The 14,545-nt window shown below is 40.3% G+C and overlaps 1 protein-coding gene across 2 annotated transcripts; it reads right to left on the bottom strand.

Moving 5' to 3' along the window:
• Positions 1–863: 863 nt before the first annotated feature.
• On the bottom strand, positions 864–13,444 carry ALB (albumin). 2 transcript variants are annotated; one of them, XM_074588762.1, is made up of 15 exons: positions 13,302–13,444; positions 11,766–11,826; positions 10,821–10,953; positions 9,783–9,997; positions 8,950–9,082; positions 7,979–8,076; positions 6,789–6,918; positions 5,647–5,861; positions 4,980–5,112; positions 4,082–4,179; positions 3,784–3,922; positions 3,027–3,250; positions 2,371–2,503; positions 1,302–1,358; positions 864–1,057 (listed from the first exon to the last, which is right to left on the bottom strand). In XM_074588762.1, the coding sequence occupies exons 1-14, from the start codon at positions 13,384–13,386 to the stop codon at positions 1,308–1,310; spliced, it is 1,848 nt and encodes a 615-aa protein (XP_074444863.1). In that variant the 5' UTR covers positions 13,387–13,444; the 3' UTR covers positions 864–1,057; positions 1,302–1,307. The 2 variants fall into 2 exon arrangements, with proteins under 2 accessions (XP_074444863.1, XP_074444864.1); XM_074588763.1 differs by having other exon boundaries at positions 1,305–1,358.
• Positions 13,445–14,545: the final 1,101 nt, after the last annotated feature.

The raw sequence follows: 14,545 nt of genomic DNA, 5'->3' as shown, positions 1-14,545 counted from the left end.
TAAACCAACACATAACTATGACTCACAGGCATTGAATGTTCAAACCTTTCAATCCTAAGAAGACTGATGATTCCTCCTTTTAAATTTTTGACGTGCTATCTCTGAACGTTTCATTCTGAGTGTACTTCTACGGTTATGGAGAAGATTCCCAGTTCGTGAAGCATAGGCACAAAGAGTTTCAAGGCCAAGAAACCTGCCCTTATGAAATGCCTTATTATGCAAGGGCTCTTATAACGAGGGAAGGGTTATGCAAGGGTCCTTGTTAAAGTGTAGATGATTCGGGGGGTTTTGTGTTCATGGACTGAAACTAAACAGGTACTAGAAAATCACACTGCTTTAGTGGTGTAGAACAGAAAAGTTTCTCTCTTAAGAGCTTCCTGCAATGAAGGGCATGATTTAGATGGTGGGCTTTCCTAGAGACATCTCTAAAGTCAAAAACTGTTGTAAAAACAACTTAAGACATGAAAGGAACTGTCTAAAAGCAGATCTGTTTGCAACTCTTTGCAAGCAAAGAGATACTCACTTGTGGCTGATGTAAAAAAAAAAAATCTTTTTTCTTTTTAGAAGAGCTCATTACTAGTCATCTTATTTAGACTGATCAGTTCCTTTGAACGTTCTCTTAATATGTAATTATAATTGCTGAAGTAAGGTGTAAAATGAACCTGTAATTGAATTGGAGCACTAAAGTCTAGTTAAATGTCTTGTCACCTCTCATATTCTTTCATACATATCTTGCAAGAGCAAGAAACAGAAAAAAGTCCAATGGAATCCCTGACCATATATACTACTTATAGGAACCATTTTGTGTAGGGAGCGCTGCAGAGCTTTGCCTTATGGTAGTCACCAGCAGACATGGACAGATGGAGATTTATACAGCTTTTATTTATTATTCATTTTTTTTTTCAAAGAAATAGAATTGAAAAGTTTCTGGAAAAGTATGTGGTTTGACAAAACACTGAAGATTTACGAAATAGTCATTCAATACCAAAGGTAAAAAGGTAATGGGCGGGAGCAGTTACATGGAAGTATTTTTCTTCATATTTTTCCCACTGGCATCCTAGATTAGAGAAACAAAAAGGATAATTTTATAAAATGGTAGCACACTAGCAGTACTTCAACTTTCTGTGTGCTAGGTAATGGCAGATGGTGAACCACCCGTTAGAAAAAGCAAACGCCTGGTGGTTACAGGGAAGCAAGATGCATTTTTGAGTTGAAGGGGTTAAATGGGTGGAAGGGCGGGCAGATGGGGGGAGAAAGATAGATAGATGACCCAATAAATAGGCGTTATTGCTGTTACCTACCACGTTTTAAGCGCCAATTCCTAGTGTGGCTCTGCTCTGGACTATTAGGTTTGCACCCTAGAAAAAGGAATACAAACAGTTGTGAGAGAGAAACCAAGGGAGCAAAGTATGTAGCGCTTGAGCAGGAATTTTTATAAACTTGTGTTTTATAAACATTGTGGTTCGAAGGATAATTCTAATGGTACTTTCTAACCTTAGAATCGGTGCGCTCCTGTATGTTGGGTATTTTTCAATTTTGCAAAGGTAGACAATAAACTTCTAGAGTGAGTTAGAGACAAAATAATTCTTTCCTAACTCTTCCTGATATACTTATCTATGCAATACTTTGGACACAAATAAAAAAAGGATTTGATCAATAAGCAGTGTAAGATATTAGTAGTTCTATGCTTCAAGTGATGAGGTTGCTGTTGGAAACTGTCATTCATACTCCTGTAAATGCTTTGCGCTTGCTCAGCAATACGGCTACAGATAAACTTCTCCCGTGGTTATTTCACAGACAAGTAAACGTTGAATGAATGAATGAATGTATTTGTGGTTGATAAGTTTGAAAAATCTGGAATGACTGTTCACAGGACATAATCACCTGGACTCGCCCTGCCAGTATATCTATATTTGCTAGGCATCTCTGATAATTGATCCAGATGCACTTTTTTCGGGTAATCTTTCAGACTTCTATAAGAATCTGTAGCACATCAGGAAGTTTACATATGCTACAGATACAGTTTAAATTCTACACATATGTATTTTTCAACTATGGCTTGTAGTTATTCAACTCTTTTGGACAAGGTCCTGAAGAACCTTACTAACCTAGAATTTAGCCGTGCTTTGAGTAGATGACTGGACTACATTACCTCCAGACAACCTTTCCACACGAAATTGTTCAATGACTATAATCTGTACAGTCAAGATATGTTATGCTCTGCAGGCAAATCTATTGTAAGCGCACACGGACAAGTAACTGTAGCAGTTTGCAGAACCACTTCCGTAGCGCGTGGTTTCGCAGGGAGTTTCCAGTTTCCTGTATATGTTTTTTATTTTGATTTTTTTTTTTAAAGGAGATAGGAAATACCTCTTCCCCAAAGCATGTCTCGATATCGGATTGCTTGCAGCACTTGTCTACCATGGCAGTGAAACCATCAGCAATTGTCTTGATTTGTTCTTCTGTCATCTGGGGCTTGCGTTTAATGAGGTTGATGAGCAATCTGAAAACAAAGCCACAGTACACAATTAATGCTACCTGTTGTAGTTTGATTCCCCAATTTAAAATACACCATTCTATGCAGGTACAGCTTGTTTATGAATTTTTGGTGGTGTGTTTTTTTTTTTTGTCATATCTAGAGGAGTCTGTGCGTATTTGTGGCTCTAAACTCCCAGTCTAGCACAAGCATCTATTCGCTTTTTGTTATCCTGGTTACAGGTGGGAAAAAACTTATTTAAATGATCTGTATGTTGTCTTCATTAAGTACATCGTAAGACTTGCAGTGGCAGTGGACCTACATGAAACTGGTCAGCTAACACACTGATTTTATTTGAAGGAAAGACCCTATTTTGCCTCTTCCAAAGTACATAATGTTATGCACTGACAAGCTCAGTCCCACCTGGTTTTCTCTATGTCGCTAGTGAAATCCCAGTCAGATGACAAAACAGGGGGATTTTAGCTTCCTTCACCCCCCCTAAAGTGTTACGCTTCAGAATTTTTTCTACAAGGTATTTCTTCTAGCTTACTTCATCTGCCCTAATTCCTGTTCAGCAGGAGGAGCAGTGCACAGTTTTTCATCAAAGCTGAACATCTCAGGGTCAAATGCTGGAGGCACGTATTTGGTATCTACTCCCATGGCAGTGAAACACGGTCTCCTGTAAGCGTAGGAGTCGCTGCAGCAGTGTGAAACGTTGTCATTTACAGGTGTGGTCTCCTGTCTCCTGCACATATCCTGAATCACAATGCTCAGCTGAAAAGAGAAGGAAGGAAGGACAAACATGAGTCACACCTTCTACAATAACAGAAGAACTATGTGATGTTTGTGTGACAATAGCATAGCTGGAAGTAGAAGCTGTCAGATCTAAACACCTGCTCAGAAATGGCGTGGTCTTAAAATTTAAAATAAATATGTATCCACGATGCTTGGTATTTCTTAATCTGCAAACACTCTGCCCATTGGGCTGCAATCGGTAATTTTTTGGGGGGGTTTTCTAAGAGAGCTGTTGAGCTTTTCCAAATGCAAGCTGCCGCAGACCCAACCAACTTAGTGTAGCTTTCTGAGGGAGAGTAAAGTTTAGGTAAAATTTTCACAGGCTACCATCAGACAACTCTTTACGTTCTCACATCCACTAAAAATGAACAGACTGTGAATTCTGTTACGCAGATGTTTAGTTTTGGGTTTATGAAAAATCACTGTGAGTTTACCATCTGAACAGAATTCAACATTTTTGAGAACAGAAGAAATGTCTGAGAAGAGCAGAGAGGATAAACAAATGTACTCACGTATCCCTCAGAACAAGGTAGGCGCCTGTCTTCAGGAAGCTGGCAGCACTTAGTACCAACGGCTGTCATTTTCTTGCCAATTTCAAGCAAGGTATCGGTTGATACCTGAGGCATTTTCTTGGTGTAGCGGATCAGAAGTCTGAAAAAGTCATATCAAAATGACTGTCTGCTCACATTGGAAGAATGCTCTACTGAGCTGCACCACGGAAGGGAAAATAGAAGTGAAGACCAAATAAAGTGGCCCAAAGCATCCTGCGTCACACTTTACACTCAAGAATATTTATCAGCAAGTACTTACGCTTTAAGAAAGTCTGCCTCGCCGTGGGTAGTGAGAATCTTACAGTTTGTCTCTACGACATCCTGAGTTTCTTTGATATGTTTGTTCAGTTCCTCTTGCTGCAAGCAAGTATAAAGTTATTAGTAACGTTAGAGCAGGACATCCCGGTAACAGTCATACAAATACACCTTTTGACCTCTTCTAAATCTTACTAGCTGTAAGATACCCATTTTGCAAGGCTGGTCACTTCCATATAGCCTGGATGGCGTAGGGAGGATTTGATTCTCATGTGACTCTTAAGTTCTAACAAAAATTCTGTTAAAAAGGCAGCAAGATTTTTTGACATTTAATTTAAATTAATTACCCACTGGACTTACTTTCTAGACAATGGGGTATTTGTTTGTTTGTTTTAATCGGGTGAATATTTTTCAAGTATAGGATTATCAACCGTGAGGGGAACATCATCTGTCTATCCCTTGGCCAAACCTGTCAGTGACTCAACTTGTGCTGTGACTTGCGTGCCGTTCAGTTGAAGGTTAGGAGACCTAAGTCTAGGCATCTCTACGTGAGCCAGCCGTGCAGGTTCCCTTCACAATCCACGAGCAGCCATACTTAGTACAGGCAGTGGAGCCCATGGAATAATTCATCTAACCAGCTATTAACCATCTTCAGGATAAGCGGACTCCCTTCTGAGAGACAGAGGCAGGAGACAGGGAGCTGAGTCAGACTAGTCTGAAAACTCCTAAAGTGACGGATGAGGTTACTCTGTGATGGGAGAAAACTATATCCTTGTCATGGGTCCTGGACTGCTTCATCTCCCATCAGAACACTAACTTTCCCTGGGATTAGTCTCTCAAAATGCTTTCTGTCTGCAAAATGCTCTTCTGTAGGACCTTCTCAACCCAAGCTTTGCACCTACAGCATTTCCGTAGCACTCAGCAGGGTTGTCTGTTTTGCAGCACTTGTCCAGGAGTGTTTCATATCCCTTAGTAATTCTCAGAATCAGCTGTGTGGAGAACTCGGGGTGTCTTCGTGAGTATTCATAAACAAACCTGAAAGACACGCAAGCTGACAGAATTAGAGCTCCCGAATAACATGCTGCTTTCTTCACGCACAACAGAGTAATTGACAATGACAGTTCCTCAGGTGAGATCAAGTAAGGTGGACGATGAGCTTGGAACGCCGTTTACTTGTTTTAGAATAATTTTTTGGTCATTCTGTCGTCTTCCATCAGGGCAAATATGTTAGGAACAAAATAGTTGCCCAGGACAGAATATTTCTTAAGGAGATAATGTACGTGGGCAGGCACAGAGCCCTCAAATAAAAGAAAGGCACTGACTAATTCAGCTTTGATAAGTAGGACAGTGCTGAACAGAAACATGAATGAGAAACTAGGGGTTCAAGTAGGGCTGAAGCTACATTAGATACATCAGATTTCCATGTGGTCATCTCTCTTCTCCATAAGTGCTTGAAACACCCAGGAGGACAGTTTTTGCAGTGATGCAAAAGGCTGTAGTCCAGAAAAGACAGAGGATGATTTGCAGGAACGTTCAAATAGAAGCAGGCATACCATTGGCACTACTTACTCTGACAAGAATTCGTCATGGCCTGCCTCGTAGCTTTTACACACTTCCTTATCTTGTATGTATTTTTCAACTAGTGAAGGAAGATCTTCAGGTTTGTCATCGAACTCTGCTTCAATAATGCACTGGCTTCGTTCCACAACTGGCTTCTCACAGCAGTGTTTGATTTTACTTGAGAAAACATCTTGTTTAGAGCACATATAGGTGACAAGCTCTGCCTGTAAAATTAAAACATATTATCAGACAAGCAATGAAATAATAACTTGAAGATAGATTAATTCATGTCCTCTCTCTTTTTCAGACTCTTCCCTTTTCATTCAGGCCACCTATTTACCTAGCACTTTCCTGAAGAAATGCTATCCCCATACAAAAAGAAATAATTAGAGGGACGGGGACATCACGTGCATTGCATGTTGAGCACTATGTTCACAGGCGCGTGGGAGAATGCCGTTCCCTCCCTGATCTTAGAAACTTTGAGAAGACAAACTCTGGAAAGCCAAAGCAAGTCGTTGAGTGGTCTGTGACAAGGATGCCTGATTGATCTTGTCAGTCCTGTGAGGTGCCCAGCTTTGATAGCTTTTTCATGATAGAGACACAAAAAACCCCAGAGCTTCAAAAAGCCAGCACTGGACACCAGCTGTATAACAAGTGTGTCTACGTTCCAGCCAGGCAATATTTAAATCGAGTCACTATTGCACAGTTTTGCTAATCCTGCCATGAAAGCTGTTTTCTAGAGTTCATTGGCACTACGGGAAAGCTGGCTTGATGGCAGTACACGCAACAGGACGGCAAAAAAAATGTGGCCTTTTTGCCTCTGCTTTCTTCTGCTTTGTTTATGATGGATTTGAAGTGAGTAAATACCATTAAACAATCTCCCTGATAGATGTTTTGATTTCAACCATACACACGTGCTATGCTATAAGTAACAGCTCCGTGTCCTCATGATCATAAAGGGCTAGATCCGAAACCAGTCCAAAACCTAGTTCCAGTCAGCTGAGCTTGCCATGAGCTCTTCTGTGGCCGAGGAACCTTCCACCAGCATTGAGTACAAGTTCTCGGGACTGTGGATGACTAGCTGCACAAATTATTGTCTTCCTAAACAGTTTTCAAGTGTGTAAACATTTTTGAAAAAATACTTAGCTTACCCTGTCATCCATACACTCTAGCATGTCCCCTTCACAGCACTCTTTGTAGATGCCTTTCATGTCACCTAGAATTTTAATAATTTCTGAGAATGGAGCCTTGGGATATTTCTGGCTCAGGCGAGCAAGTTTACTAGGTAGAAAAGAAGAAAAAATACACTTGTTTTAAAGCTTTGTATTGAACAGAAACCTTGCAAGTCACTAACACTTATGATGCTGTAGATCAGCATTGTTTCAAGTAAATTCCTTCGTTCTTCTCATCTAATTATTGGCGGCTAGAAAAAAACGTCATTGACGCCTGCACCAGAAACCCAGCGCTCCTTTAAAGTGGACAGAAAACAAGCCTGTGATTTTTCTGTTCTGAGCTGTCTACGTAAGAAGCACACCCTAGAATTCCCCATCGCTCTCGAGTGACTGTAAAGCATCTCTAGATTACTTAGCACAGGCGTATAAAGTTCTAATTAAACCGTTAAATCAAAGCTGACTATATCTACTAAGGTAATCCTAGTCAATGTTAGTGTATTAGACTAGCTACAGAATGAAAGCAGTTCTCTGTGCTTGGGCAGCCGATCCACTTATTAATTGCAAAAGTATTTTTTAATGTCAAAGAAACACCTTTGACAGGAAATGTGATTCTGCAAATTTGACTCTCTGATTGCTTTAAGGTCCAAACTAACAACTTAGTTTGCTGATTGCCGCTGTGCCTATCGCTAAAAGCTGCAGGCATCAGAATGGGGCACAGCTTTGGCAAAAATGTAGATTAAACACACTGGAATGTCTGGTTCTGAGTGATGGTCCACCAGTTAACTCTGCATCTCCTGGATTGGTTCTAGAGACAGTTTCATTTCTCTCTGACTCTCACAGCTGATCTTTTTACTGCTACTCCCTATCAGCGTGGAATACACAGATTCCCCTTTGCGTCTAGTCTTTATACAGAAACCTGACCAGGATTAAATTCTACATTTAAATAAACAGGCTAAGAAATCGCTGTCAGCCTAGTGTTGAAAGACTGACCCTGATCTCTATTTTGTCAGACAATGGTCCTCAGTCAAAAGTATGCTAGGAAGTACCGTGAGTGCCGTTTTCAAACTCAGCATATTGAGATGAATTACGTACGCTGATATTTTCCTCTAGAGTAGTTTCAGGTTTAGGTTAACAAGCCTACTTTTTATAAAAAGCTGATTGGAACTTACTTTGCTTTGAAAGTTCTCTCGCCAAACTTCTTGAGGATTCCACAAGAATACTGCTGCTTCACACTTACTTTCTTGGCTTTTTCTTTGATGGCAGTTGCCTATAAGAACAGGATGCACATTGTCACGTTAAACTGATTACACCTAATGGACTGAGAAATAAAGCAAATCTGAAAATCCCACTTCAGAAACACAGCAGGTTCCGGTCCAGTTAGCTCTGATGAAAAGCCAAGCAAACTGAGAATTGCTTAGGCAGTCCTAACCAGGTCGCAATCCAGCATTTAACTTCTAGTCTATACACTATACTTTATCGCAGGGTGCAGTTCTTCTACAGATATGCTGCTGTCCACCGAATACTTCAAATTCATTGAAACCTTGTGACTTAAAGGAGCCTAAGTTGTCTTTCAAAGCACCACAGTGACTACACAGAAGTCACTGGGACTGCGTTTGAGACAAAGGGAAAGTTTGCCTCATGCCGTTCTCAAGGTTAACAGGAAATCTTGGCTTCAGTTCTCTAAAAGGCAAAGCTACGAGGAAGTCATCTGCTATCGATTCATAGGGCTAACACGTGATTAATCCTGACCCTTCTCTACAAGTTCTTCAGACAAAGATTTGCATGAACAGGAAGATTCTACCCATTCCTCACTCTTTCTCCTCCACTTGCTTGGGCAACGAATAGGGGAAGAATAGGAGAGATCTCTCATACATCTACAGGTTGGATATGGAGGTGGCACGTTAGGCTGCCAAGTGAGATCTGTCTTTCCCTAGCACCTCTTCGGTAGCGTGCCTTCTCGCTATAGTTTACCACAGACAGAAAATCCCAAGTGCTACACCTTATTTGGATTCTGCACAATACTCAGAGCTGCCTGATAAGGTATTAGCAAAGGGACAAAAAGACAAGCTTAACTATCCACGCTTTGAATCTTTTGTTTTGTTGCTTAAAAAAAAATCAAACAGTGAAAAATTTGATATACCTTTTCATCCAAGCAAGCACCAACATCAGCCTCTGCGCAACAGCTTTGAAGTGCATGTTCATAATCAGCAGCCAGACCGAGGATCGTTGGGGCGTACAAGAAGGGGTTTCTTCTTGCAACAGAATAGATGAAACTAGAAGGAAAAGGAAAACATAAGTTACATATTCCAATGACAACAGCAAATGGCCTTAAATCTCTTTTATAACTTCTATTTCTGGTTTGGAAATATAATCTACTTTCCTAACGTAATGCCTACCACTGGTAAATGCTCTGTTAAACCCCACTGTTTCCAAAGCAGGACTCAATAACAATAACGGAAGGATGAACTCCTCGTATTGTCATCTGCTTAGTTTGATGTTCATATGCTTTTTTAGAATGTGTTATCAAATACGTGAAAATTCTGGTTTTGAGTGTGAAAAAAATTAACCTATGGTCATTTCACCGACATTTTATTGCAAATTTCTCTTCTTTTTACTGTTATCTTTCTCCATCCTTTCAAATTACAGACGAGGTAGTGGGAAGCCAAAGCAAGTAAATTATTAAATCGATATTGGAAATGCTGTGGTCTTGCAGGGCTTCTGGGGCAAAAAAAAGAAAAGTCCCCCAAGATTTATAAAATGTGATCCCTTCAAGTCCATTTTTGAATGCAAAAACCTGCCCAAAAAAGGACTGAAAAAATGTGATCAGAGCAACTGTTTTATATATGCAGATATGAGGTTGAATACTTGCAACTTTTTCAAATGTCCTGCATGTCCACAAACTCTGTATAGCCTGGGGATCCCTCTTCTGCACGACTAAATACTTAACCAGTAAAAAATGGCCATTTTTCTTACTGTCCCAAGAATGGCACCCGGTTGTCCTGGTACTCCTTGCATATCACATCAGAAGCTGGTCTTTGGTACGGCTGAATGAAGTCTGGTTGGGGAACTTTAAATGACAGGAAACACTCGTTTCTTTCAGGATCAGCTTTACTACAGCAGTCAGCCATGGCTCCATATGAGTCGCGGAGCTTTTCAACTTGGCAGATTTCATCCAGGAAAATGGAGGGCTGTAAGGGAAATGCTGAAGGTCAGAACTGTTGTTTATAGAAAGTGTAATGTACATTCTATTTATCTGTAAAAGAAAACCCAGATTGAAAAGTAAATACGTTTTTACTGGATAAGAAAAAAAAATTTAATTATAATTTAAAATACTGTGTGCAAGATGGTGATCTTTTATTTATAATCTGGCTAAAATGAATTTTCACATGAATTGAAGCAAGATTTGATATTCTACCTGATGATCAGCTTGGGAAACCTTTAGGGAGAACTACTGCAGTCCTGTCATTTTGTCTGAATGTTAGAGCTCATAAGAACACAAGCACCTAACTTTCTGAAGGGCCGGGCTGAACCTGCTGGACATCCCAGGGATCTTATGTACCTGCAAACTTCTTTTGATACCTGATCTTAGAGGAGTTTTAAAAAAAATTCTTAAATTACCTTAAATTAGCACAGATAATTTTTCAGTTCACCCCGGTGTGAGTGTGAAAACCCACACGCTTTGGTCTTCAATACTCAGAATTAGACCTGTATTTTACAGCTGGGGTATTTGTACTAAATGCTAACGTCGATTTCCAGGCAATGCTACATGTAATGTGCCAAAGTGTGGTGTTTGGGCTCCAATATATGGCTCCAGGGATCATTTAGGCACTTCTGAAAAGCAGAGTTTCAGAACCTGACAAAAACAAGTGCTTTGTTTCATCACTAAAATCTGCGCATTGGCCGATGAGAAGAGCAACACCTGAAAGGATCAGGTATCAATGCTGAATGAGGGTGATTCTGGTAGCTGCACAGAACGAGGAGAAACACAATCCCAAAGGATTCGCTGCCTACCAGTGATTTTGAGCACTCGGGAGCATCCTCATTGGCCACGCACTTCTGTGCCAGATCAACAACATCCTTCACCAGCTTAGACAGTCCGTCATAAGAACATCTCTGGAGATACTGGGCAAACGTGATCATGGTACTGAAACACAAAGCACGGTTTGGAATATGGAGATAAGAAACATAACACTCAATATTTTCAAAGGTGCTTCTGGATTCAAATTGTTTGTTCAAATGACACGCACAATTGCTTAACCAGACTACCACGAAGAGCACAGTACCAGCTCCCGTATCCTTCCTCTTCTCATGTTCTTTCTGAAAAATGTTTGTAACTTTACTTCCCAAGAACAAAGGTCTTGAATAACGGATTAGAAACAAAACAGAAAAGACTGGGATTTGAGTTTTCTGCCACTTCTACCAGCATATTTGCAAATGCCATGAACTAAGCAGGTTTTTGCCATCGTTACAAATGACGATCTTCAGGCTGCCTTCTTTCAGAAGTAGTTATGTTCCTGTCAGGGCCCTCTGCCATTACCAAAACCAGTTTCCAAAGAAAACCATTGAACTGTCTCAGAAAACCTGTCGCAGGTTTGTTTTTTGAGGTTGGTGGTTTGGTTTTGTTTTTTTTCATAATGTCTCAATCCAGCACAACTCCTCTCAGTCCTAAGGTTATAAAAACTGTCTTACTCGTGCCTATTTTCTTTTCACATAAGGAACACAGGTTTTCTCCTAAGGTTTGCAGGCAGTTGTATTCCCAGAGTGAAAGAAAGTCATCGTGACTTCTGCAGGTCTTAAAATATTTCTAGGCTTTGTACGCTAACAGCAAGAAGGCTAATTTCAGTGAGACATACACACTCTTCACTAGCTCATACACTGTGTTTTGGTTTTCCTTTTCTATCCAGTATCAACAGAGATGGAAAACAAGGAGAAAACGTAAACTGAATATCCACTTACACTGCCTTGAATGTCTCTTCCTTCAAATCATTGTAGCGATGGGCAATCTCACTCTTGTGCTCTGGGAAGAAAAACAAAGAGAACAATGATGCTCGCTGTCACGATGGCTGTGCTAGACCCCTTAAAGAACACATTCTGGGCACCACGGGCCAGATTTCCAGAAGTGTTTGTCATTCACCTAGCTCTTATGCTTAGGGGAGTAATATCATTGCTTTGAAACAGCCCAAGCTAATGCTGAGCACTTGTAAAATCCCACTTTTGGGTACACCACCCTGGGTAATCTCTACTGCTTTTCCAGGAACTTCAATCTAAAGCTTTCTTCAGGCCACCTCGAACTCTTTGTCCCAGATGACCATTCTTGTCATTTGTCAGTAGATACCTAACTCTTGTGCACACTCATCTCTCTGAAGGGACGCAAGCATGTGATTTTCAGGATTCTAATACAATATTTACCTCTGTAAGCACATATTTAATTCAAATAGTCAAAATTACTGCTGTAGCTTACTCTTAAGGGTTAGCAAACATGCCTACATTACAAACAAAGGAATTCAGCTGCAGTTTGATTAGAGCATGCATTAGAATTTTCTCTCTTGGAACACAAAATTATTAGCTTGGCAGATTCATATTCTCGTTCCACCCACTGCATATCATCTGTGCTCTTCATGAGAAGGAGAGCAGATAAATGCCTTCACTTGGTTGTGAATACAGGTTGTAGTTATACCTCGCTCTTGGCGAGAGGACTCCCACAAGATTTTCCCAGCAGATACCAAGGCATATGGGCACACTAGTGAATGAGCTAGAACGAGGCAGTCCTTTGGTTCTAGAAATGGCATTCAGCACCATTTAGAAAACATGAAGAGTAATTCTTTTACCTAATGGAATATACCTTCTTTGATAATAAGGGTTCCAGTGCAGAAAAGGGTAATTTAAAGATTTCTTTTTGCTGCTGTTCACTGGCATTTCCAGTCAGCTCCTGAAAGCTCAGTTTTGTTAAATTTGGGTATTTTCATGTTTCAAATAAAAAAATATCAGTGGAAAAACTTCCAGGACTGCCTGCAGAAATATTTGTTTGACTAAAGTCTAAAGTTTTGTAGTACAAGGAGAAATGGCACAATGAGGAGTTTTCAGCTAGCCTTCTTATAGCCCGGACTGAGATGTAGATTTTTGGATTTTTGACCTACTGGTGTGAAAACCGCTGCCTTTAATTGGTGAGGAGCTCGCTTCCGAACTACCATCCAAAAGGCAGCCTGTCCAAAAGCACAGTGCAGCCGCTTCCTCCATGCTGGAAACTAACAGATTCTGAACAGTCAACATCTGTTCATGCACTACGCTGACGTTGCAAAGGGACGTCGCCCAGTTAAGTTGTCTGGAGCCTTCCACCCATCTCCTCACCACTTCATTTAGTTTCTTTTCAAGTCAACCCAATTTTTCTGTTCTCTTTGGATCAGGCTTGCAAGAATTGTTCGTGGAATTGCATTGAAGTCATTAAATTGATATAACAAAGACTGCAAAGACAGCCAATTAGCGCTTTCTTACCTGAGTCTCGAGCAACTCTTTGCAGATTCCTGGATGTAGCGGAACTAAAGAGGAAAATAAATGAAATTAATGTTACCCACTTCATGGTTGCAAATTATGGTGTGGGCTAAATTATTCAGAAATGCTAGGAAGATTGAAGGGAAAGCATTTGCTTATATACTCTTTACTACTCATGTCTGTAAAATATTAACAATAGAGCTGGCATTTGTAGATTTCCATTTGGTCTGAAAAAGGTTACAAAACTTGGACTGTCCTTGCCAAAAATGAATTTGATATTATTTGTTTATTATGTGTTACTCGGGGCCTTTTTGTCCTGAAAAAGTCGAACCTTCCAGCACCCAAATAGATAAAGTTTTGCGTAAATTTCCTTATCAAATGACAAACAAGGAGTTCAAGGCATCAGACAAAAAAGTCATCAAGTCTAATCCTATAGCCGTGCTTCTTTTTTTTTTTTTTCCTTTTTTTTTTTTGGCAAATATTTGTCCAGAAGCAAAGCAGGTTGATATTGTACAGTAAGAATTCACCCAGATAGGACTCAGTCCACATACATGCTTGCAATGAGAGAAGTTTAATTTTAAATCACTTTACAAAGTTGAGATGGCTTACCTAGACTTTGGTATAAAAAAATAGAGATTGGTAAAACACAGCCATGAGCACAAAGATACAGGTAAACAGGATCTCCATTCTCAACTGGCTTCTGAATTCATACAGAAACAGAAGGCAGAGGTGTGGAACGGGTACCAAGGAATCTGAATCTCCCAGTACCTGTAGCTCCGTAGTGGAATGATTTCATGCAGATTTCATGCAGGTCTGTGTCAGTAAACTGGAAGTGATACTTCTATGCTGTATAAGACTGTATCTCACTCCAAATTTTGGGATGCATACCTAGGGTAACATCCAAGAGGAAGGCTGCTCAAGCGGCCACGGGCTGATTTGAGCGCCTTACTTGTTAGGTTCCCTTCTGGTTTTCTGTGGGTACTGCTGTTCACCAGGATTCAGAAAACTGTGTAAACATTTGCAAGAGCCGTCATTTCATAATTTTTGCAATTCCTCATTTATGCTGATGTCTTCCTGAGAATAATCTCTTAATTAAGCACCGTTCTCTAACATTTTTTTTATTGATTTGCCCATAACCTAGGAGATCAGACACAGGAAGAATTGTGAAGTTTGCACAGAGTGCCAGGACATGGAATAGAACTGTAATTATTTTCCAGAACCTGGAAATGAGGGGCTTAAAAAAAAAA

The sequence above is a fragment of the Larus michahellis genome, chromosome 5 (genome assembly GCF_964199755.1).
Source record: "Larus michahellis chromosome 5, bLarMic1.1, whole genome shotgun sequence".
Classification (NCBI taxonomy): Eukaryota; Metazoa; Chordata; class Aves; order Charadriiformes; family Laridae; genus Larus; species Larus michahellis.
Note: the sequence above shows the minus strand (reverse complement) of the source record. Positions and strands in the feature narration are given on the sequence as shown.